The following is a 25,910-nucleotide window of genomic DNA, read 5'->3' as shown; positions in this document are numbered from 1 at the left end:
GCAAAAAATAGACAATCCAAACCTTTTTTGTATGTATGCTTAATTTGGTCAAGAAGATTTTCTCTGATTATATTAAAACCTCATTGGTTTGGGTCGACAACGCTTACGAAATGGGTTGATATTTTCCACCGACGGCTAGAATGGTACCTTCTTGGCGTTGTACCGTGGTCGAATGACCTTTGACTCTGTTTATCGCGCACGAGGGTTGGTAGCGGGTGATCGATCAAAAAGTCGGCGGCCGCGGGCCGCTGCATGCAAGAACCCCATGGTGGTGCGGGCGCGGGCTGCTAGCGGGCGGAGGTGTAGGCGGAGGGGGTCGACCGGTCGTGGGCCGTTGTATGGCACTAGTTGTAAGGCGGGCTGTCGCGATCGGTCGGTGCACTGAGTTTCACGACTGAGCGGACCAATCAAGCGGACCAATCAAGGAGGTTTTGGACTATGCAAAGAGTTTATAGTTTATATAAACTCATTGATCGATCAATGCGTGCTTGGTGCTATCGCGCAGCGCGCAGTCAGATTTAATTTATTTATATGCAAACGTAATCATTAGCGTTGAGTTGGTTCCTTCCTTCAAGTAACAAACATCTTTATGGACACAATAATAATACAACCACTAAATAATGGGTACTATCGTAGGCTACTGTTACAACGGTTACCGTATGACTCTCTACATGTATACAGACTTCCAGCTCCACACGCGGAGTCTATAATATACCGACCTCATTAGCAAACACAGTAGGAAGTCACGGTCGATTAAGAACCGACACTTGCCGATCGCAGGGTGTAAGGTCCACTGTGTATAGCAGAACATGACACCCGCCATATGTCGCTAAGAAGACGCAGTTTGCTGGCGGGCGGTATGAACATCTTATCTACAATCGGTACCCCGGTCGTTTGTCGCAAAAAGGAGGCATTATGCCAGCAGGCGGCCCCGCTGGATTTCCACCCATTAAGAGACGTCGCAAAAAAGTCGCTGAAGTTGCCGAATGTCGCATTTTGGGGTTCGTAGTGATTGGTGGTGATTTCTGCCAAACAGGCAGCAGTTTTCCATGTATCGACCTGTATCTGTTTTATCTACTCTGGATTCAGTTCTAAGATCTGCTCTTGTAGGTCTTGTAGGGTTTTTGGACAGTGTAGAAAGGAGCTTGTGGGGTTTTGGGACACAGTGGGGAGGGTCTTGTGGGGCTTACTGCAAAATTATCAAATGTTGCTGTACTAATTATTCAAGTATTGCCAAAGTGGGAAGAAAAGTAAGGGAATAGGTCGGTGAGAACTGTTGAGCCACACGCTGTCCATGGTGCTGATACTTCACCATGACTGGTGTTATAAATACTTCTCAAAACTTAGCTTTCAGTTATTCTCCAAAAGTATCGATGTAGTTTCTTCTTATTCATACTTAGGTGTTGTCTTCACAGCCGGGTGTAATTTTAACACAGCGATGAAAGCACTTCAAAAGAAGGCTCTACGAGCGCTGTTTAGTATCAAATGTACTCTTGGAGACACAAGGGCTCCAATATCAGTCTACTTTAAGTTATTTGATCAATGTATAGCTCCTATATTATTATATGGAGCAGAAACGTGGTGTAATAGCAAATTAAATGATAACTCTCCGCTTGAACAAACTCACTTGAAATTTTGTAAACATATCCTAGGAGTAAGAAGAAACGCTAGTAATTATGCCAGTAGAGCTGAACTTGGTCGCTTTCCCTTATGGATTGAAGCGTGTTGTAGGATGTATAGTTACTATTATAGATTGGTTCGGAATGTTCCTATTGAAAGTCTTCAGTATGAAGCTTACATTGTACAAAAAGACCTTGTAAGTAGTAAAATACCCTGTTGGTTGTGGAACATGAAGACAGTTTTAGAGGAATCTGGCTATGCCTGCCTTTTTACACATGATTATATCAACAAACCCTTCCACCTTCATGAACTAAGACAAAGATTGAAAGATATATTTATCCAAAAATTCAACTCAGCATTAAAAACAAAGGGACGAGAAGGAAATCAAGGCAACAAGTTAAGGACATACAAAACATTCAAAGAGATATATGACAAAGAACCATACCTAGATATTCCAAATTTCAAAAATCGCAGAGCAATGTGTAAACTTCGTATCAGTGACCATCCATTACATATAGAATCTGGCAGGCATAGCCGTACCCCTCTACACGACAGAATATGTAAATTTTGTAATAACTCTTGTATTGAAGATGAAATGCATTTCTTACTAGACTGTGTATTGTATGAAGAAGAACGTCAGTCACTGTTCAAATTAATTCAGCTTGACAAGAGATGTAAAACAATATCAAAGCAAAATACTTTTAGACACTTGATGTCATGCAAAGATGTTAATGTGATGAACGAAGTATGTAATTATGTAGCCATATGTTTTAAAAAGAGAGAAGAAGCCACTAGAACCTAGATTTACAGTAGGACATTTAGAATAGTGCTTAGAAGTATATTTAGTCGTTAACGTCATCTTTTTTTGTATTCTTTCAATTACCCTATGTATGGCCCCTGTGGCCCCATGTGCATTTATCCCCCCGGGGAACGAACATGCAATAAAGATTATTATTATATAACATATGGAAAATAGAAATTGAGTTCATTTTTGTATATTTCTACTTTTAATTTGATGTTTTCGGAAAATCTTGGGAACATTTTTATTCGTAACAGGACATAATGATCACGTACCAAGCTTAGTGGCGGCCATTCGGCTTGGTGTAACAACATTGCCTTTACTCCTGTGACTCAAGGTGACGTCAGCAGTAACCTGATTAGTCCAGTAACGAGGCGTAATCTCATCAAAAAAACAGTCGTGTCTGAAAATGCGCACCCAGGTACAGACTTACCCTCAGACTCTGTTTTTGTGTGGATCTTCCACTTCAGCATAATTTTTTCTGTAAGTTTAACTGGTATCTTAAAGGTTTAGCAAGATAACAGAAGGCTGGATGAAAACTTGTATCCGACTACTATTGTCAGATATATTCAGTCTCTGAAACTGTGAGCCGAGGTACAAACTTTCCCTCACACTCTGTGTTCATGTGGATTTTCCAACTCAGCATTATTTCTGTTTAACTGAGTTGTTCTAAAGTAAAGATTTAGAAAGAAAGAATACACGTAGGTTGTTTTTGTAGAGACCCCGAAACATATGCCTTACAGGCACAGATCCTGGTACTTATTAAGTAGAAATGAAAGAATGAATCAATCAATCAATAACTAGCAACCTCCATTAACATTAGTCTTGGCATGTAACATAAATCCGCCACTTCCAAAAATGTGGGTTTGAGAGATCTCATACCCCCCAGGTATGCACAGTTTGATATACATGAGTGCATTGTACTGGGGGACGTTGGGTTGGAGATCTGTTTGGACATATCATTTCAGGGTGGCGGAATTATGTACCCTGGTGGTAGAAGATCGATGTTATTGATTGACATTTATGGTCATTTTCTGCACAACACGTCCCTTTTGTTGACGACTCGTTCTTCGGTCTGATCCCTTTTTGTAAATGTTGACATTGAACCATGGGGAGCAAAGTTCTATTCTGATGCGAACCCCGGTTATCCAAGTTCATGTTCCCTCCATCAGCCCAGCTTGTAATGCAGAATAATGGATACAAACTTCTGGGGTCACCAGTGGAGGTGTTCTCTGTACATTACTCACTGGGGCTGCTGTACCTCTGATACTACTGAGACTGTAATCGTTGATTTATTAGAGATAACTTCATTCTATCTACTTTCAGTAGTCAATGGCTAGAATGTCATTTTTCTAGCATTTGAGACAGTGATTATCATAGTTGATAACATCGTTGAAATTAGATGTCCTGAAGTACTCCCTTTCCCCCAATCACTAGAATCACCAACCAGAATATAGAATGGATTTACAGTATACATTTACTAATCAAATGCCAATATTGTCAGCCTTTGAAGTTGCCCCACCTACATGTATACATTTGTTTAATGTACTTGAGGACTGTAAGTTTTTTTAGCCCAGAAGCCTGAATCCTGATTGGTTAAAACACTTGGCCATGTGACCTGTCTGAACAAGTGCCCACATCCTGTAAAGGTCGGGTGGAGGTCGTCATCAGCTGTCAATACATCAGGGACCATTACAAAACTTCCACCAGCACTCTAACAGACATTTTACTTAGGCTGCATCAATTCATGGCCACACCAATTTAATTTCTTGGTTAACGGATTTTTTGTTGTTGATATTAGCACGAGGACATCATTAAAACAGAAGGCTGGGGTGAAAACTTGCTCCTGACCCTGTTCACCCCCTGAAACTGTGTGCACCAAAGTACAAACTTTCCTCTGAGATTCTGTCTTCATGTTGATCTTCGAATCTAGCATTTTTTCAAAAATTCTGTTAACCAAGAAATCAAATTAGTGTGGCCTAAGTTAAGATGGGAAATTAAATCTACTTGCTGCATTATTAGTCTGGCCTGCGTAGAGAAAAGTTTCAGATCTGCATGTTCATGTAACCTGCCTGCCAGCTTCAAGCTCACCCAAACTACAGTAACATTGACTCCAACATTCCCACAGATGTTATACTATAACATTAACTCTGCCATACCCTCACATGTCACACTATAATGTATAAACTACAGTATGCCATAACTGTTCGCTTCGGGCTCACCCAAACTACAGTAACAATAACTCCAACATTCCCACAGATGTCACATTATAAGTATAACATTAACTCATAACTCCCAGATGTTACACTATAGATGTATAGATATAATGTATAACCACTGCCATGAGTCCAGATGTCGCCCCTACCTGAATAGTCCCACACCCACACCTACCACTGCCGCCTCCCCCCAGGCTCGACTGCGATCAATACCACAAGTGCCGGCTCAATGGAACGGTGAAAGTGCAAACTGTTCTTATCTGCCGGGTTTGTTTTGTGTTTGTTCTGAGTTAACCTGTAACAGGCCAGACTGGCGGCCGGTTTGTTGGCTGATATATCGGTCAGGAGATGCCAGAAGTCGGCTCAGACTGTTTCTAAGGTGGAATCCAAGTATATGTGGTTCAGGAGGGATGGTACCATTCCGAGGCAGGGGTGTTGCAGGGTAGATTTGCCTTGAGTACGTGGCTATAGGACTGTACCACTGATGTTGTCAGCGGGGGTGAAGTCTGCTGATTACTGAGGGACCTTTGGATCCAACAGGTCCGTAATGGCTGCCCCTGGCAGTGGGGAGGGCGATGCAGGTTGGTCAGTTTGCATCTGTTCCTCTCTCTCTCTCTCTCTCTCTCTCTCTCTCTCTCTCTCTCTCTCTCTCTCTCTCTCTCTCTCTCTCTCTCTCTCTCTCTCTCACACTCTCTCTCTCTCTCTCACACACTCTCTCTCTCACACTCTCTCTCTCTTTCTCTCTCCCTCTCTCCCCCCTCTCTCTCTCTCTCTCTCTCTCTCTGTGTCTTTCTTTAGATCTGTCTCTCTGTCTTTCTATGCCTCTATGCCTCTCTCTCTTTCTCTCTCTTTCTCTCTCTTTCTCTCTCTAAATGCTTCTCTTTCTCTCTCTCTCTCTCTCTAAATGCCTCTCTTTCTGTCAGTCTCTTTCTGTCTCTATCTCTCTCTCTCTCTCTCTCTCTCTCTCTCTGCCTCTCTGTATCCCTCTTTATGCCTCTCTCGCTCTCTCTGTCTCTCTCTATCTATCTATCTCTTCACACTTCTGTTGTTGCTTTGTTGGGAGTTTATGCAGTGTGAGATACCTGACACTGAACCCAAGTTATGATAAGTCACTGGTGATATAGCAAACAAAACTGGTACAGGCACTGATATAACATTAGAAAGAAAAAAACAACAACACAGGTACATTATACTCTTAGTCTAGTATGTACTCTTGTACAATTTAACAAGTTAGCCTTTTGTTGCTTTTATCATCATCAGCTGACATGATGGTGAATGAATGTCTGAAACAGTTAACGGACCCGTCGGTTAAAGTGGAACATATAGATAGAAAATTATGTCATGTTGTAAACTTGTAAACTGTCCATTTAAACTGGTCACATATCACTATCAGTGTTGTTTTACTGCAGGGGCTTTGCAAGAGATTATCAGCTTGAGTTCATTTTTGCATTGCAACTAAATTATCAATTACAATATTATAGTGTTGTACACTAAACTATACAGAGTTATACACTAAAACATTACTGTAGTTTATACGCTAAACCATTAACAGCTTTATACACTAAACCATTCTTGGAAGTCAGATGTGTTTTACAGTCCGAGCGCTGACCTGTTGGTTGTGGCATGTTATTTGCTGTGTAAACTTGCTTCATACTGGGAAAGCTTAGCAGGATGTTGACTCATCACATATTGTGCAAATAGTTCCTTACATCACATATTGTGCAAATAGTTCTAACTGGGTAATTTTAGCATTTTCCTTCAGGCAGTTGTCAGTAGAGCCTGGTGGGGGCGGCGTCTGTAGTGCAGGGAGAATTCTCATATTTCTGGTGATAGTCATGGGCTAATATTAACATTCACAAACTGAACATTAATGCAAATACAGCAATTTTCCAGCCTGATTTTGGGTGTTGAGATTACTTGTCTGAAGTCCTTGCATTGCCAATCAAGGGCTTTACCATAAACAACCTGACCATCAAGGCAAATACAGCAATTTGCTCATTTGCTTTTGGATGTTGAGATGTTTTGCCTGACGTCCTTGCATTGACAACCCTGGCATGTACAGGGCATGTGCAGTTATTATCTCATATGAACCAATACTGAAGGCATCGTTCCGCTCATGTATCACACCCCTTGGGTTTGTATGGGGGGGCACCAATACTTTAGGCATGGTTCCGATCATGCATCACACCCCGTGGGTCTGTATGGGGGGGGCACCAATACTTAAGGCATGGTTCCGATCATGTATCACACCCCAAGGGTCTGCATGGAGGGGCACTACTCAGTTACTGGGTTGTAAATGGTTCATTTATTTGTTCATGTGTGATGAAATTTGCAAATTTGGTTGATTTTGCATAAAAATGTGTTCTTTCAGAAGATAACACCTAGTCTAGGGTTGACTTCCCTACATTACAGTAAGTACATGTATGTTTAAGTATGTACAGTAAGTACATGCAGATCTGCTTGCCTCGGCTTGTACAGTTGGCTCTGTACATAGTCTTGTGGCACTGGAGCGGTATTCAACACGCGCACATCTGACAGGATGATGATGCTAATCAGGTGTAGATATGTACATTCTGGTCTGGCAAGATCAGGAGTGATGAAACCTCACAGCTTGCCTCACCATCAGCAGGCATGATGTCCTGGTCAGACATGTTTTTGTGACCAGGGGGGGCAAAGTTCACGGCCGCCCTGTTTGTTGTGTTTCAGAGTTGTGTTTCTGACTGGACCTATGTTTGAACTTTCCCTTGTGAGTTTAACTGTACTAGCTGTGACATGGCTGTTTGTTTGTTCGTTAGTTTGTTTGTTGTGTGTCTGACAGTGCCGATGTTTCCCCACAGATGAGGTGATGGACCAGCATGGCCAGGCACTCAGGGTTGTCGACATCGCAGAACAGCTTCAGGCAAGATTCGCTTATCTTACAGGTGAGTCTTTTACACCTGGTACAGGTGAGCTTATCTTACAGGTGAGTCTGTTACACTCACTCCTGTTCAGAGTGAACCTTGAGGCGTCAGGAAGAATAATCTCCTCCTGTTTCTGTACATACAGCAATACCTGGGGCTGTGTCCATAGTCAATGCTCTCTCCATGTTATAGATGCCATTTGTTCCCCATACAGTGTGTAAATTGAATTAATGTACGTGTACCTGATGTGTGTTAGGGTCACAGTAACAATGTAGTTAGGGTATGGGTAACAGTTATGTAATGTAACTCACATGTATCTGAATAAAGCAATACCTGCGTACCTGTGTAAGGTTAGGTAAAGTAGCACCTGTGTGCTTGTGTAACATGACACCTGTGTACCTGTGTGTTTGCTCAGGTGGGAAGGGGAGAAACGGCGCCCCCATCATCACCCTGCCGGAGTACCCCAGATTCCAGGAGATACAGGACCAGGACTTCCTCAGCGTCATGACATACCTCACAAGTATCCCCAGGTAACCAATTTCACTGTCTTGGTTCTCGAATTTTGCAGGAATGTTTACAATGAAAATGAAAACTGGGATAGACTGAGAGTTGAAGAATGTGTGATTTCTCCTGAAACTGTGGCCGCGCAGAGGAAATGTTGATCGTTATGATGTTGCACAGTTGATGAATATCTGTTTTCTCCCTACAGTGCGGAAGAGGCGGAGCTTGGTTATGTGATTGGGATGATGATGAATGTGTGATTTCTCCCTACAGTGCGGAGGAGGCGGAGCTTGGTTATGTGATTGGGATGATGATGAATGTGTGATTTCTCTCTACAGTGCGGAAGAGGCGGAGCTTGGTTATGTAATTGTGGTGGACAGAAGACAGGACAGATGGGCAGCAGTGAAGGCGACTCTCATCAGGATAGCTGTGAGCATCCTTCTCTTACTCTTAGTTAACTCTAGCTGATTTATGCTTTACCTTTTAGTAACTAACATTAATCATAAAATTGGCATGGAATGGGTCAGCTAAGCTGACAGTTGAGCTATGATTGACAGCTGAGCTATGATTGACAGCTGAGCTGTGATTGACAGTTGAGCTATGATTGACAGTTGAGCTATGATTGACAGTTGAGCTATGATTGACAGTTGAGCTATGATTGACAGTTGAGCTATGATTGACAGTTGAGCTGTGATTGACAGTTGAGCTATGATTGACAGTTGAGCTATGATTGACAGCTGAAGTATGATTGACATATGAGTTGTGATTGACTGCTGAGCTATGATTGACAGGTGATTTACACATGATTGACAGATGATTGACAGGTGTCTGTTCCCTGCAGGGTTTCTTCCCGAAGCACATCCAGGTGGTGCTGGTGCTCAGGCCGACGGGGTTCTTCCAGCGGACGTTCTCGGATATCGGGTTCAAGTTTGTACGGGAAGACTTCCGGCTGAAGGTACCGGTAAGCTTTGGTTGGCTGCTTCGCTGCTGATCCTAACTCTGGCACTTCCTACTCACATGATGGGCAAACCTAACACCAACAATCAACATTTATAGATAACGAACAATGGCTCTGCCCCCCTTCCTACTGACATGATGGAGCAATCAGCAGTGCTGATCCTTAATGCAGATCTATAACATCAACAATCAGCTGCTGATCCTAACTCTGGCACTTCCCACTCACATGATGGGCAAACCTAACACCGACAATCAACATTTGTAGATAACATCAACAATCAGCTGCTGATCCTAACTTCCGCTGGGGGATAAACTAACATCAGCGAACTGTGGTGCAATCAGCCCTCCTTATCTACGAGTGAAAACATCCTGATTAACCTATAACAATTGTGCAAGCATGACTTCTATCACCTAACCCAATTTGTTATCCCAAATAACCCATAACCTGACCTTGATCAGTCAAAGCAACTTGACCTTGATTAGTAACATTCTCATGAACTTTGACCTTGCTCTGCTGCAGCTCTGAGCTTGCAAGGTGTTAGCTAGGTACAAAACCTTGGCACTAAGCCTTTTATTACAAAAGCTTTTATCAAATATATTATCAGAATCTAACCTGGAATTTTAGTCTAGTGTTTTAGAAGAAAAAGGGCAGTTTTGAGTTTGCCAGAAGAATTACTCAGTTTGTAGTAAACCCAGCAGACAAACTTGTACCAGTCTGAGTATAGTCCAATAAAAGCCTCATACCTCATGTACATGTAGGTAAACAACCAGTTTGCCCTTGGTGGCTAGTATGATAAAAACATTTCCTAACTGTATGAAAGATCAAATACATAAAGGTCCCACGTCTCACCCTTAAAATTCCTAAGAATAATCTGCCATAGAAAGTATAATCATACACACAGGCCTCATTGAGGGAATACCCCATAGACCAAGCTGCTATTAGTAAGAGCAAGGACACAGAGGTCCCAACATTTGACCCTACCTGATGTTGACCTCTGACCTACCTGTTGTTTACCCCTGACCTTTGCCCCTGCCCAGATGGTGATGCTGAACTCGGTGAGCGAGCTGCACGAACACCTCGACAGGTCACAGCTGACGGAGGAGCTCGGGGGCTTCATCCGCTACGAGCACCACGACTGGATCGAGCAGAGATCGGTAAGCACTTACTAATCAATTAACTTACTAACTGACTAACGAACATCTGCTACAAACATCACAACTGGATTGAGCAGAGATCAGTTAGTATAAGAGCATACCTGGTAAACCACCTCATGGCGTAACACACCAGGTTTGTACTGAAGAGCACAAGCTGCATATTGGGACAGAGTTGTTTGATCCACTCTCACCTGGATCCTTTTACGTGCTCGAGGTGTGGCTCTCCTCAAACATGGCTCTTCTCCATTTGACTTCCTATCCAGGGGATGTTCCTAACCAAAGCTAGGTACTCATTTTCACCTGAGTAAAATGGGGAAAGTTGTCTTAAGTGCCTTTCCCAAGCCTTGAAGGGCACAATGTCAACGGGGCATGAACCCAGGACCTCTGGGTTCTGGGCAAAAACACCACGACGCCACATTGTGAAGGAAGTTAACAGCTGTTCTTGTGCTCCCAGGCGATAGAGAAGTTTGCGTCGAACACACACGACATCGCGAAGACGCTGCAGACGCTCGGCACCGAGCTGGCCGAGACGGAACTGCCCAACGACATCGCCACGACCGAGGCGCTTCTTGAGCAGCAGAGGAAACAGAAGGAGGAGATCAAGGTGAGTTGTACTTTCACTTTCATCTTCACTTTCACTCCACTTTCACTTTCATCTTCATCAACGACATCGCCACGACCGAGGCGCTTCTTGAGCAGCAGAGGAAGCAGAAGGAGGAGATCAAGGTGAGTTGTACTTTCACTTTCATTTTCACTTTGATCTTCATCAGGCAGCTTCAAGCACAACTTGGTCTCATCGCCAGCTTGTACTGAACCTGCCATTGCTGCACATCCCTTATACATAGACTTACCTAGAAGTCTTTTATCTCAGCACTTACGTATGATAGATATTCTATTCTGTACTCCTCCTAAGACAGATGTTTCAAGTAGTATTTTGTATCAAGATGTAAGCTAATAAACATCAAACAAACAAAACAAGCTAGAATTGATTTCAGCCATCTTAACACCTGTTGTTGACCTTCAGGATGACCTTGCGGAGGCGCAGCGGCACGGCGAGACGCTCCTCAGCATCATCCGGCGCCCGTCCAGCGACACGGTCACCGCCGACCTTTGCCCCAGCACAGCGACAAACGTTGGCACGATAGAGAGGTACGTAACATGAACTTCAACCCCTAACCCTGAAACTTAACACCTAATCCTACACTTTAACCCCTAACCCCTGACCTTTCCAGCTATACCGTAGCTTCCTGGCATGTTCTAACTTCAGCTACACAACTTTCAGCACCAAGGAGATGTTCAACCAATGATCGCCCCCATATCTGTGATACTCTCAATCATCCTGGTACTGAGGCTGCAGACATCTTCTCCATGTGCAGATGTCACACATTGGGAAAAGTTTGTGAGGCCATGAAGTCTTATGTGATAAGCATTTCTGCACAAAATTGATGGTGCCTAAAAGAAATGAGGGAACAGAATTCATGTGCGGACCAGTCCCTGTTCTGTGAGAGATTTATGATCCTGGCAGTCCAACAGTCTCATTACCCCAGATCTGTCAGGAGAAATAATTGACAACCCCCTAGCCAGTTCCACCATTACCGCCGTCCCTGCAAATTGGACCAGCCAAGAATTGCAGCTATTGAGGTCATAGGGCATAAATCTCAGGGTGTTGTTCTTAGAAAACCTGCAGGGAGAAATCGGCAGGGGAGTGGCTGGGAACTTAGAAGATTCTGATAAATGAATAAGTAAAACAGTGTTGAAAATACAGGTCTTAGTATGTAGGTAAGTCACCAGATTGCATGCAGTCTCTAGTGTTGTTTTTCACTGCGATTCTTTCATTTGTTTATCCCATGATGAAGATCACAAGGATTCGAATCTGCCCTCAAAAGAGCTGAATGATACAATTATCTGAGAACCAGATTGAACCAGGGAAGAATTGCAGCTATTGAGGTCACAGGTCATAAATCTAAGGGCAGTTTTCTTAAAAATACCTACAGGGAGAAATTGTCAGGGGGGTGACTGGAAACAGTGATGAAAATATAAATCCTACTTTGAGGATAGTTTTCCAAATTAAATGCAGTCTCTCTTTAGTGTGGCTTTTTTACTTTAATCATTTAATTCTAAGGGCATTGTTCTTCAAAAACCTGCAGGAAGAAATTGACAGGGGAGTGACTGAAAACAGTGATGAAAATATAAATCCTACTTTGTAGGTAGTTCTCTAAATTAAATGCAGTCTGTCTTTGGTGTTGTTGATGTTTACTTAAATTATTCTTTAATTTCTTTATCCCACGATGAGAATAAGAGTAAAACAAATCTGAACCGAACAGGACAGAACAATGCAGTTTATTTCATTTCTTTATTCAATCTTGAAAACATCTGGGTAGCGCCAGTTATGCCCAGAAGTGAAACAATTTTCCCATTTGTTTATCCTGTGATGAAGATATGAGAAAAAGGAATCTGACAAGAAAAGAGCAACTACATCCACACTCGATACAATTTTCCACTGTGCATTTTTGTTATTAAATTTTACTCCTATTCTTTGATTCTTTTGTCCCACAATAAAGACAAGAGTTTAAGAATCAGAACAGAACGGAGCAGTTTATTTCAGCCGGAGTTATAGCCAGAAGCCACAATTTTCCACAGTGCATCTGGCAGTTTGTGGAACTGTAACTGTGATGTCAGGTCGGTTGCCCAGCTTTAGGCCCAATCAGTAGGGAAGTGGCCATAAATGGAGAAACGAAGTGTTCCCATCCGGGGGCAATTTGCCTTCATGGGTCGCGTGAGGTCGGGAGAGGTCGAGTGAGGTCGGGCTGAAATGTTACCGTTGGTGAGACTGGAAGTAATTTTGCGCCGTAAACTGCGATGGATGCAATTTCCAGTCCGTCCTGAGTCTTACAAAATCTCACTTTCCCACCAACCACGCAACAAAAAATGCAGAATAAAAAGATTATTTTTACACAAACAATGATTTATTCAACCATCATTTCGGTGACCATCTGTCACCTTCATCAAGGCAATTCTGACTGGTTCACATTGCACTGCAATGTCTGTTTAATAAATCATTGGTTGTGTAAAAACAGTCTTTATTCATATAATGAAACAATATGTTGAACATACGTTGAAATTGTTTATTGTTGTTTGCTGTTGTTAATGTTTATTGTTGTTGTTGATGTTTACAGGTTGATAATCCAACTCGAGGAAACCGACAAGGCGTTTGATGAGTTCTGGTCCAGCCATGAGCTGAAGCTGAGCCAGTGTCTGCAGCTGAGGCACTTCGAGACGGAGTTCCGGGAGGTACGGCAGAGTTGTTTACTGTTACGGTTGTTGTTATTTACTGTTGTTGATATTTACCTGATGTGATCTGAAGTGGAGCCAGTGTCCGCAGCTCAGGCACTCCGAGAGGTTCTGGCAAGATTGGAAAGTCTAAGAAACTAGTCAGACGGCCAACGGTTTACCTTAGCTGGATGTCTAACCTTCATCGACATACCTTTACTGTTGTTGGTATTTACTGTGAGTTTTTGACATTTATGTTCTATGGGCTGAAGCTTTGCCAAGGTCTGCAATTCACTTTGATAAGTTCTGGCAGACTGGAAAGTCTCAGAAAGTAGTCAGAAATTAAAGTTTTTTCTGAAGGTTTGTGACAGTGTTCACCTAGAAGATTTGTGACAGTTTGTGCTGACCTTTTGACTACTTGTGACAGTTTCTTTTGACCTTGTGTTGACCTTGTGTGTGCAGTTGAAGGGCACAATGGACGCCCTGCAGGAACAGCTGTGTGAGACCCAGGAGACCGGCGACAGCGTTGCTAGGGTCGACGCCCTGCTGAAGGAGGCGCGCCAGCTGGACAACAAAGCCAAGGTCGGGTTCTGACTGTGACCTTTTTGTTACTGTGCTAATACTGTTGAACAAAAACTGATTATTGTTCTGCTTATGTTAGGAAATGAGGGCTCTTACTATGTTTCTAACTATAGTTATTAAGCCCACAACTCACTCTCATTCTTCCATAATCATTGCTAAGTACAAAATCTACTTCTCTTATCACTTCAAACATTCGAAATCATTTTTGCAATGTCAATGGTACAATAAGAGATGTCCTACAATCCAGTAAAGGCTATTTGAACCATTCATCTATTCATGGCCTCCGTGGCTGTTCATGACCTTCAAAGCTGTTCATGACCTCCTTGGCTTTTCATGACCTTCATTGCTGTTCATGACCTTCATAGCTGTTCATGACGTCTATAGCTGTTCATGACCTCTATGGCTGTTCACTGTGTTCCAGGTCGGGATGGACAAGGTGCGGCGGCTGGTTGCCCGGGGCGACGAGCTGATCTCGGAGAACCACTACGCCGTGGACAGCATCCGGCCGAAGTGCCGCGAGATGCAGCTGGTCTGCGAGGACTTCACCCTCGCCATGGAGAAGAGAATCGACCTGCTCAACAGGTCACATGACCTGCAGCAGAGACTGGAGAAGGTAGGACATTGCTCACTAGCTCCCCCTGCCTAACAGATGTGGCACTGCAGCTTTAGGTGCTCAATAGCTCCCCCTCATGAGTAGAAGTGGAACTGCAGTAAATGAGACACTGCTTACTAGCTCCCTCTGCTGGGTAAATGTGGAGCTTCAAATTTAGGAGATACTGGTCACCAGCTCCCTCTGCTAAGTAGATGTGGAACTGCAGAGGTAGGAGACACTGGTCATTAGCTCCCCCTGCTGGGTAGATGTGGAACTGCAGCCTGATCCTTGTGAATTCTCCCCTGCAGTCTGATCCATGTCTGAATTCTCCCCTGTAGCCTGATCCATGTGTGAATTCTCCCCTGTAGCCTGATCCATGTGTAAATTCTCCCCTTTAGCCTGATCCATGTGTGAATGATCCCCTCTAGCCTGATCCATGTGTGAATTCTCCCCTCAGGCGAACCGTTGGTGCACGCAGGGCGTTGACCTGCTGGCCTCCCAGCCCATTGACAAGTGCCAGACGCAGGAAGGGGCGGAGTCGGCGCTCAAGGAATGCCAGGACTTCCTCAAGACGTACGACGACCTTCGGCTGCATGATCCCAAGGAGTTCCACGTCAAGTTTGAGGAGATGCTGACCGCTGAGTCAAAGGTCGGGAGAAAAAATATTGAGCAATTGATTCATCTATTCATTTATTCATGTTATATGTGTTTATATCTGAAGGTCAAGTGTGCTTTGTTTGAAGGTCAGTTGTGTTTGGTTTGTGAAGGTCAAGTGTGTTTGGGTTGTGAAGGTCAAATGATTGATCCCTCCCCTCAGGCGTCCATCCAGCTGGTCCTACAGAGAATCGAGGATGTTCAGGAGATGTTTGATTGGTTGGTAGGTGGATGGATTGACTGATTGATCAATTGATTGATAGACTGATTGACACATTGATTGATTGGCTGATTGACATATTGCCCCTCCCTCCCCCAGGCGTCCATCCAGCTGGTCCTGCAGAGAATCGAGGATGTGCAGGAGATGTTTGATTGATTGGTTGGTAGGTGGATGGATTGACTGATTGATAGGCTGATTGATTGATTGATTTATGGGTTGATTGACAGCTTGCCCCCCTCCCCCCAGGCGTCCATCCAGCTGGTCCTGCAGAGGATTGAGGATGTGCAGGAGATGTTTGAGAAGCGGAAGGTCAGTCTGCAGAAGCTGGCGGTGAAGCAGCAGCGCCCGGTCCAGCCGGTGGGCCCGCAGCCCTCCCCGACCCACAAGCCCCGCGGAGGTCAGGGGGCGCGACCCGGGGACGACCCCGCCGCTAAGCGCATCTCGTCCGCCTCGACCTCCAGCGACGGGGAGGTCACGAAGAGAAGACCGCCCCGCAAGTCCAGACATGCGCCCAAGGTGAGACGGGTCGGGTTTCACTTGTGTGTCAGGCGTCTGTGAGTCAAGTCTGTCTGAAGGTCAAGGATACTTGTGTGTTTATGTGTGTATGTACGTGTGCATTTGTGTGTTGAAGTCACTTTGGTTTCCATAGCAACTGGTGAAGTAGAACAGTTGACTCATAGGTTTGATTTGTATCAAATGAATGTTTTGCAAGAAAAGCAAGTCACACCACAGACACCCGTGAAGATGAAAACAAGAGTGTAATCTGACAATGTCTTCTCACCTTGACCTTGCAGGTGATGAAGGTCAAGAAAATGCAGAGCCAGCGGAGCGTTCAATGGGTACAGACAGATTCCTTATCGGTGCAGACAGTTCCTTACTGGTGTGGTGTCGGGCTGTACTTAATGTGTACTTCTTCCTAGGAACAGGGATGTGCGTTCACCTGTCATTGAACTCTCCTGTTGCTGTGCCTGTGTGTTCTGTAGTTGCCATGGCTTCACTAACAGATCTAGTGTTCTATAGTTGCCATGGCTGTATTGATAAATGTGGTGTTCTATAGTTGCCATGGCTTCACTGACAGATCTGGTGTTCTATAGTTGCCATGGCTGCATTTATAAATGTGGTGTTCTATAGTTGCCATGGCTTCACTAACAGATCTGGTGTTCTATAATTGCCATGGCTGTTCTAACATATATGGTGTTCCATAGTTTCCATGGGTGTACTTGTACCAATAGTTTTGGTGTTCTATAATGTAGTTTCCATGCTTGTACTAACAGTTCTGGTGTTCTATAGTTGCTATGGCTGCACTAACATATCCGGTGTTCTATGATTTCCATAGGTAATACTAACAAATCTGGTGTTCTATAGTTGCCACGGCTGCACTAACAGATGTTTTTTCTACAGTTTTTATTCTACTGAAGCTGGCGTTTCTCTAAAGCACACAGGAAATTCCGTTCCCTGCTTCCACACTTGAGGACTCTACAGTCTACTGTTGCTGTTCATTCTGTTTTCATCACTGTCTTCACAGAATACCTCATGTATCTAATACTGTTACGTAATATGTGTGTCTGTTTGCAATTGTCTGCATGCGTGTAGTACATGTGTGTGTACATGTCTGTGTGTATCTGTATCTGTAACTGTGTGTGTATCTGTGAGTGTACATGTGTGTGTGATTGTCTGTGTAACAGTGTGTGTGTGTATCTGTGTATGTGCATGTTTGTATGTATGTGTGTGTTTCTATAAGAACAGTTCTCACTATTACTCAGCCAAATGTTTGAAATATCATAGCATACAAAGCTGATGCCTTTACAGACCTGTAAGTTGTGACCTGTGACCTTTACCCCCAGATCCAGGTCATGGCGGAGGATTCCGTGGAGGATCGGGTTTCGCAGACGTCGACGGACTCCAGCGAACCGGAGGGCACCCTGGAGAACCTCGCCACCAAGCGAAGGTCAGTCTCAACTCCTCAAGGTCATTCTGTCATGGAGGCACTAATTCATGTGTGGCTGATATCAGTGCATATTGGGGGAAACTATCCCTTCCCCGGTTGGCCCAGACAGGCATTATCCATGTGGAGGACATGCATTTATGTTGAATCAAGAATAAGGTTGAGTCATTGAGGCTGTATTCTATGTGTGTGGAGAACGTTTTCCTGCCTTCTGCAGTGTCAGCAAACTGCCTGTTCTTTTTATGGTCCAACCTACAACAATGGAAGCCCCGGTTCTCTCCTTGGTGCTGAATTTCAGTGGTTTTCCTATTGTTATGCAGCTGTTAGGAGTCCTCGAGGCTATATTTCATGTGTGTGGAGAACATTATCCAGCCTTCTGCAGTGTCGGGAGAGCCCGACAGCCTGTTCTTTATGGTCCCACCTACAACCATGGAAGCCCTGGTTCTCTCCTTGGTGCTGAATTTCAGTGGTTTTCCCTACAAGGCAGATTTTGGGGATGACTTGAGTTTATGTCCTGCCATGGACTTGTGTTGTACACAGCAAGTACGTAGCAGGGATCTGTGTTGATGCCCCTGTGCTGTGCATAGTAACTAGCAGCAGGGGTCTGTATTATGATGGTGACTCTCCCTCCCCTTGTATTGTACAGTCGGTATAGCCACCCTTTGTATAGCTCACAAGCTTGCTGGCATGAAAGGAAAGCGATCTCGATCCACTTCAACTTCGGATACCCCCAAATAACCCCCCTAGGGGCAAAGTAGGGGGGGAGGAGGTCCCAAGCTAAATCCAGTTTAGCTCATTGGTCGTGAGAGAGAAGACAGACGCCATATACAGTATTTACAGGTTCATCGTACCGGGGAAATTCCACTAGCTCATCTCGACAAGCACAATGAACATTGGACCACAGCTTCATGTTCTATCCTAAGGACTGCGATGGTAGCATGCATGTCGGGTGAGCAACACAGCTGGGATTGAACTCGCTGCCTCTAGTTCCAGAGGCAAGATCGCTAACCACTGGACTACGCATGCTACCTGGCATGCTACCTGGCATGCTACCTGACATGCATCAAGTTGCTTGCACGTAGGGATATCTGTTTATATCAAACATTACCAGTCACATCTAACCTAATATATGCACATCCAACTCCAGGAATTATTTAACCTTCTCCCTGCTGCCAAACTCTGTAACCAATAGAAAATTGGGTGCCAAACAGCTGCTTCAGTGTGCCAAAGGATAAAGCTTTCTAGTGTGGATACCCCTATGTATGATGACAGTGAGTCTCACTCAATGGTGTTCATTTATTTATTTATTGGTTTGGCTGTTCAGCACACACAGCCAGGGCTGCCGACCTAGCCTGTGACTATTGGGAAGGGCTAACCCTGCTGACAAAGACAAGACATTACAATTTACAAAGTCAGACATAGACAGCATAATAATCTTTATGTCATGCCTGGGCCTGATACGGGTGTTCCGGACCGTGTGATAACTATCCGGATCACATAGGGTTCGGGAGGGTTATCACACAGGCTTCCATAGAATATTTCGAACGCATTTCGAACGCGTCGGTTGCGCGGCCGTCGGAAATTCGAATACCGGATTCGGAGATTGGAATCAATGTTGCTACAGTTTCTTGTTCGAGGACACAAAACTCCCTCAACTTCTGGCGCATTCCGCATTGAAATGTGTGTTTTTTCGGGTGGGTATGGCCAAGGTTTGACATAAATAAAATACAACACGTTGTATTCCGCATCACCCTCGGTCCCAGCCCTCCCGCGGGTCGGATCGCCCTCCGGCCTACGGCCGTCGGGCGATCGGACCCGCGGTCGGGCTGGTACCTCGGGTGATACGGAATACCCCGTGTTGTATTCTATATATAACAATATTCTAACTAAGTTCTATCATTATAGTAGTTCTGAAAACTATGAATTCTTAAACCCCTCAATCCTGAGTTGGTTGAGCTCGTAGTCATGTCAGATGGCTATAGACATCTAACAACCATTAACATTGATTCGACAGGATACATAAATCTGCCACTATGGAAAACATTGGGTTTGAGAGATCTCTAGTGCAGCACCCCCCAGGTATGCACAATTTAGATATACATCAGTGCATCATACTGTGGGACGTTAGGTTGAAATATGTACCTCGGTGGAATTATGTTAGATGCCCCCACATATGGTGACAATGAGTTCCATTCTATGAATTTTTGATTCCCCGGTACAGGGTTGGTTGCGTTTTGCAGTTGCAGTCATGTCCGTGTGTGATAGGCATCTAGTGACAATGCCCCAACATATGGTAACAATGAGGTCCATGGGTAGTTCTGGAGAATGTGAATTTTTAACCCCTTAATCGTGGGATGGTCGGGCTTGTACTTGTAGCCATGTCCGTGTGTTATAGGTAGTTGTGAAGTACCAGGTGTCCCAATGTCTGCACACTTCGCTGCGCCGACATGCCTGTCCCTTCTCAGATCCTGTCGCCTCGTTAAGTCTACTCGTTAGTGCTGCTCGTTAGTGACAGGTCACATGTCTCCTCGTTAGTCCTGTGCACGTCAGGATCGTTACAACTGAAAAGGGCAGGGAGTAGGGGGAGGGGGTATCAGCTTACTAATGAGAAGAATGATGTTATGGTTTGGGATCTTTTCCCTGTAATGTCTACAATCAACTCTCAGCTCTTTGCCTGGATGTTTTCGTATTTACAGAATGAATGAATAAGGTCCACATACTTGTTATTTACTGTATGAGGTCCACATACTTACATACCTACCCGAACATGTCAGGCAATATCCGTACACCAAATATTATGGGAAAACCACACAAGGGTATACTTGACTACACACTTGAATGTTATTGGAAACTTGCACAAGGCTACAGTAGCATGGTTTGTGGTTAAAAACCTGCTGTTCAACAAATCTTGCTCAGAGTCACTGACAAATAGTAGTGGATGCTACTTGAAACGTCTGACCATTTTCTAAATCATATCCAGTTGCTCGAGTAACATATACTTGACTACAACACTGAATGTTATGGAAAAGTTTCACAAGGCTTTAACGTTACTTTACTACAGAGTCGAAGTAAAACAGTCTTTCACAAGCTTGTCTTCAGTGGGGGGGCGGCTGCCACCCCCCATCAGGGGCACCAACTCCAGGGGGGGCTGGGAGAGGGGGGTCAGGCCGAAGGGGGGTGGGTCTAAGGGGGATGGGGCGAGATGTGTTTCATCTGAGGGGGATGGGGGGAAGGGTAGGGAAAGGGGGGCCGGGCGAGGTAGGCTGGAGGGGGATGGGGGGAAGGGCAGGGACGCTGGGGGGATGTGCACTTGGTCTGGTTGGGGTGGGGCGAGGTGTGTTTGGCCTGAGGGGGGTGGGGGGAAGGGTAGGGATGGTGGGGGGAGGTGTGTTTGGCCTGAGGGGGGTGGGGGGAAGGGTAGAGTCGGTGGGGGGAGGTGGGTTTGGCTTGTGAGGGTTGGGGGGACAGCTAGTTGTCCGCTGTTTGGCGGGTTGCTTGCTGTGACGAGTGTCGGCGAGTTGTTGGCCGCGAGGGGGGTTGAGGCCGTGACCGGGGTGCTCACGTCGACCGCCAGGCGCCAGGAACCCTCCCGTCTCGCCGGCCGCGCTCGGCTGCCCGCGTCCGCCGGCTGGTTGGCTGGGGCACGGGAAAGGGCGCGCACCACGACACACAGGCCGACGAGCAACAGCACGACAAACGCCAGGACCCCATAGCCCACCCCCATCAGCATCTGGAGGACTGGCTTCCCCCAGGTGTCGGGGGCCTTGTCACCGATGTCTGCGTCGTGGGTTCTGGTGGGTTTGCTGGGGACGGTGACTGGGAGCAGAACTGTTCCACGCTCCACACTGGTGTTCACTGTGGTTCCACTTGATTTGTCCTGTATTGTGGTGCCATGGTGTACTGTGGTACCATCGTGTACTATGGTACCATCCTGCACTGTGGTATTGTCCTGTACTGTGGTACCATCCTGTACTGTGGTATAATCCCATACTGTGGTACCATTCTGCAATGTGGTACCATCCTGTATTGTTGAACCATCCTGCACTGTGATACCATCCTGCACTGTGGAACCATCCTGTACTGTGGTACCATCCTGCACTGTGGTACCATCCTGTACTGTGGTACCATCCTGCACTGTGGTACCATCCTGTACTGTGGTACCATCCTGCACTGTGGTACCATCCTGTACTGTGATACCATCCTGCACTGTGGTACCATCCTGTACTGTGGTACCATCCTGCACTGTGGTACCATCCTGTACTGTGGTACCATCCTGTCCTGCGGTATTGTCCTGTAATGTGGTACCATTCTGCAATGTGGTACCATCCTGTACTGTGGTATTGTCCTGTAGTACAGTACCATTAGCTACAGAAAGGCTTGAGATGATCATCAACACCAGTATACTGAAACAGAAAGCCATCTTTGGCTTTCCTTCCTTCCTTCGCTGCAAAGTTCAGCTGGTGTCGCCTGGAGTCCAGCCTTGTTAACTTTATTCGTTCCCAACGTCACTACCCTGGGGCCACAGCTACTGCCATCCAGGCTACAACAGCGTTCCACTCTCTTCTCTCCGGTGCTTTGTGACTTCTGCGGCGTGTGACCAAGAGGACAGCCTACAACTGTCTTCTGTCCGGCGCCTGCTTCGTCGTGCGACAGAGACAACAGCTGTACCGATGTGAACACTGAGCTGCCTCAGGCGGTTACCTCGAATCTCGTCTTCACGTGAAAGGGCGCGTGTCTCAGCCAATCACGTCGCCTCGCTGCACCTCGTGCCTGTTAGTGTTAATGTCCCAGCTGCCCACGGTTGTTAGCGTCGGTTAGGTAATGGTGTTAATGTGAAGTTAAAGCTGGGATAATGTCACCAGGACAGAGGTAATGGCCTAACTGTAAGGTTACGCCTGGGGTTTGTTTGTTACGGGGCTGGGAAAGTTTGCAACTAAAAGGTTCCTGGCTGACTGAATGAAGTTGATCATAGTGTATCATGACTGCTTTGCATTGTGAATACACTGGAACTTTCCGAGGTAAAACCTTCTGCATTGAGCGGAGTCTGTGGATGGGAGTCATTTAGGCCCCTAAGCAGGCTGTGAGGACATTAGGGACGCTGACTGTGTAATCTGACCGAGCTTTTATACATTAGGCCATGTTGATATGATTAATGGATGACACCGCACTCAATTTTCATCCATTTCTGAAAAAAAAAATTATTTGCCACACTGTAAATCGTACAAAGTAGCTGCAAAATGTGAAAATACTCTATATCTGTTATCAACTTCCCCCCCCCCCCTCCCATTTTTGGACGGCGTGTCTATAAATCATCGCTAAAAGCCTGGTCTGAGGTAAAACTTTGACATCTCTGCTAGACTTGCCATTTTGTTGTGAGAAATTCTGTGAGAAAGTCTTATGGAAAGCTTTTTCCTGATAGTAACTACAGCTTAAATTCATGGAGTCATGGAACGAGACATGATGTGAACAATGATATTTAATTGCTTAGTACTACAATGTATAGTTAGTAGTTTGTTATCATCCAGTATTTGATTCATCGTTTTTTAAAGTCCACAGTTCAAAGTACAGGTCATGTTTTCTGTTTAAAAATCATAAATGACAGTTTGGCAGATATGATTGACAGTTTGGCAGATATGATTGACAGTTTGGCAGATATGATTGACAGCTCTAGACCGTTTCCTGTATGGGCGGACATGACATGGTGACCTTGAGGGTATTTGGGGACGCTCCACGTGGGATGACCTCCGGCATGGACAGCGCCCTCCCCCCGCCCTGGTTTGACCTGCGCCCGTCGCGCTCCGGGCAGAACTCGGTCGTCATGGCAATGGGCTCTGGGGCAGCGCAGAAGCGCGAGAGGAGGCAGATGATGCAGATGATGAGGAGGACGGCCAGCAGCAGCCCCGAGCCGACCCCGATCAGGAGATGGACCACCTGCCGCCTCATCTGCAGCGAGATGCGGTCGCCATCCCAACCAGGGTTTCCACCGCTGTGATTGGCTGACTCCTGTTTGTTTTGTACCAACCAGGTGGAGTTGGCTGGGCCTGCTGTGCTCAGGTCAAAGGGCACCGCTACTGTAGGGTCAAAGGGTATGTCAAAGGGCGCCGCTGTCTGGGGTGGGAGTTGTCTTCCCCTCGGGGCTGGTCCAGCGGCGAGAGCTGGTGTGGAGAAGGTCAGGCTAGCCGCCAAGAGCAGGGCTTCCACGACCTTCATCTCTGGGCGCGCCTGTCAGACAGGGCAAAGTACTCGTCAGACTATCCAGAACACACGTCAAACTAGCCAGAACACATGTCGGACCAGTCGGAACACATGTCGGACTAGCCAGAACACATGTCAAGCTAGCCTGAACACACTGCAAACTAGCAAGAACACATGTCAAGCTAGCAAGAACACATGTCAAACTAGCAAGAACGCATGTCAAACTAGCAAGAACGCATGTCAAACTAGCAAGAACACATGTCAAACTAGCAAGAACTTACAAGACAAACTGGCAGGGTTTCCCAATGCCTAATCTTTCTACTTCTTTCAGGAAAATTGAAAAATTGGCCAGAAAATTCAGTACTAAGTCTATATTTCTGCTGTGTTTCGAGTTGGAAGAAGTTGTTTTACAATTTAGGATGTCAGGCATAAAGAGAATAGAACTGTTGATGAGAAACAATTTGTTTGGTTAGGGTCGACCTACGAATACTGAAGTGGTACAATCACGTGTCAGAGTTGTCTGGACTAGCCAAAAACTATCATGCTACGAAAGTGGAGTAGGAAAATTTGGGAGGATAATATCAGAGAATGGACAGGCATGACACGAAGTGAAACATTATGAAAAACAAAGAACCGAGAAGGGTGGAGAAAATTTGTTGCCAGATCTTCTATGGTGCCCCAACAGTCGATAGTTAGACTAAGGGATCGATCAGTTAAGCTGAGCTGGGATGGTCCGTATCTAGTCCTATCTTACGCTTGTCTTCTTGTCGTTACTGTTTCACGGGGACAAGATTATCAAACATGTGAATAACACAAGCAAGCTTAAGAGGCTCGACGCTGATTTGTTGATGAAGACTCAGGAAATATGAACTCACCGCTGAAGTCTTCCTGGGTTTTTCCTGGAATTTCCTGTTGGAATCTCTAGTCTGGAATAGTGGATGGTTTGTGCCGCTCTGTCACAGCTAGCTATGTGCGGATAAGCCGTCTCTGCCAACCCAAATTAGGAGACGGTCGTTCCATTTCAGGGAGGGGGGAGGACGGGTTTCGCCATTAATGATTTGGAACCATTTCCAAAGCGGGGCCCAGGCTGGGCAGCTTGTGGGGAAAGTTGAACACAAAATCGTTCAACAGTCACATTCGTATCATCTTTGCTTTTAGAAGCTGCTTAGCGACCTGAGCCTTATTCTCTCGACTCTTTCTCTTCATCACCTTCTAATGGCTGAAATGGGGCAGAAACAAGCAGATCACAACTTGGAGTCACAAAAGACCAACGACGTATAGAGGGCAACGAGCCCTGAAAGCCTGTGAGTCGTGTGAAGCCATTTGCAGAAAATCATGAAAATTAGGGACCATACAATATTTACAGGGGGGGAGGGGTGGTGCACTGGAAGTCCGGTCAAAAATTTTTTCCATGACCCTCCCCCCATCTCAAAAATTTTTCCATGACCCTCCCCCCACCTCGAAAAAATTTTCCATAACCCTCCCCCCCAACGCACCACCCCTCCCCCCTGTAAATACTGTATGGTCCCTTAGGTGCGACTCCCTGCCGCATGGTGTAGACTCAGCAGGCACTGGGCACGGTTTCTGTGCGTTGATGGACTCTAAAGGTGCAGATTTGGTGGGTAAAACATCGCCCTCTCCTTACAGTCCCAGCTTACACATGTCCAGTTCCTGCTCCGGCAAAGACTGCTTCTTCTTCCCATAGTTTCTATCTCCATGAAAAATGCAGAAATGATACTGTGTGAAAGGCCTAAATTGAATTTGAACATCAGACTTCCAATTGGCTGAAACTGCTTTGGGGTCCTTTAAGAGTTAAGATGAGGTCGAGTTGAAAACAGTTAGCCTAGTTTCAGCCAAGCCCCGTGTCCGCCCGCCGCCTGTAACGGGTAGGGGAGAGAAACCCCCGGACAGCTGGAGTTTGCGTTATACAGACTAGAAAACAGTCTGTAAAGGAAAATTTGGTCTTTCTGCTGTTTGCATGTTGTTATCGGTGTTATTGCTATTATGATTTTGTCAAAACTTTTTCTACTGATATGAATAGTTGACATTGAAAAGCTCCTCTTGCTTCTTGCTCAAAAAGCCCAGGATAAGATTATTTCCAAGCAGATTGAAGGGGGTATGTTATGTTAGATGATGTTTGTGAGAGGGCACACATATCAGTTGTTACAGAGTTAGGCAGGTGGATGTGACAGAGTTAGGCAGTTGCCTTGGACAGTTTTTTTTGCATGTTTTTGAGTACTAATAATTGCCACACAGCCGACTGAGTTACAGACCAAGGAGGTTGAATATTTATAATCTACTTGG

General features: G+C 45.4%; 1 protein-coding gene across 12 annotated transcripts in view; it reads left to right on the top strand.

Annotated features, from left to right (window-relative positions):
• The window catches only part of LOC136423644 (guanine nucleotide exchange factor DBS-like), a 161,788-nt gene that overhangs the window by 92,864 nt on the left and 43,014 nt on the right, over nt 1-25,910 (top strand). For 9 of the 12 annotated variants that reach the window (XM_066411901.1, XM_066411897.1, XM_066411896.1 and 6 more), the window contains 14 exons: nt 7,473-7,556; nt 7,951-8,065; nt 8,375-8,465; nt 8,878-8,997; nt 10,032-10,148; nt 10,603-10,752; nt 11,173-11,297; nt 13,325-13,439; nt 13,881-14,000; nt 14,422-14,613; nt 15,050-15,241; nt 15,713-15,982; nt 16,261-16,305; nt 17,311-17,414. In XM_066411901.1, coding sequence (XP_066267998.1) covers nt 7,473-7,556; nt 7,951-8,065; nt 8,375-8,465; nt 8,878-8,997; nt 10,032-10,148; nt 10,603-10,752; nt 11,173-11,297; nt 13,325-13,439; nt 13,881-14,000; nt 14,422-14,613; nt 15,050-15,241; nt 15,713-15,982; nt 16,261-16,305; nt 17,311-17,414 — 1,840 coding nt within the window. Of the gene's footprint in view, nt 1-4,958; nt 5,217-7,472; nt 7,557-7,950; nt 8,066-8,374; nt 8,466-8,877; nt 8,998-10,031; nt 10,149-10,602; nt 10,753-11,172; nt 11,298-13,324; nt 13,440-13,880; nt 14,001-14,421; nt 14,614-15,049; nt 15,242-15,712; nt 15,983-16,260; nt 16,306-17,310; nt 17,415-25,910 lie in introns of those variants that run through there. The other 3 variants (XM_066411900.1, XM_066411892.1, XM_066411893.1) reach the window with 3 other exon arrangements.

This window comes from Branchiostoma lanceolatum, chromosome 17, assembly GCF_035083965.1.
Source record: "Branchiostoma lanceolatum isolate klBraLanc5 chromosome 17, klBraLanc5.hap2, whole genome shotgun sequence".
Taxonomy (NCBI): Eukaryota; Metazoa; Chordata; class Leptocardii; order Amphioxiformes; family Branchiostomatidae; genus Branchiostoma; species Branchiostoma lanceolatum.
The sequence above is the reverse complement of the archived record's forward strand: the minus strand, read 5'-3'. Positions and strand labels throughout refer to the sequence as shown.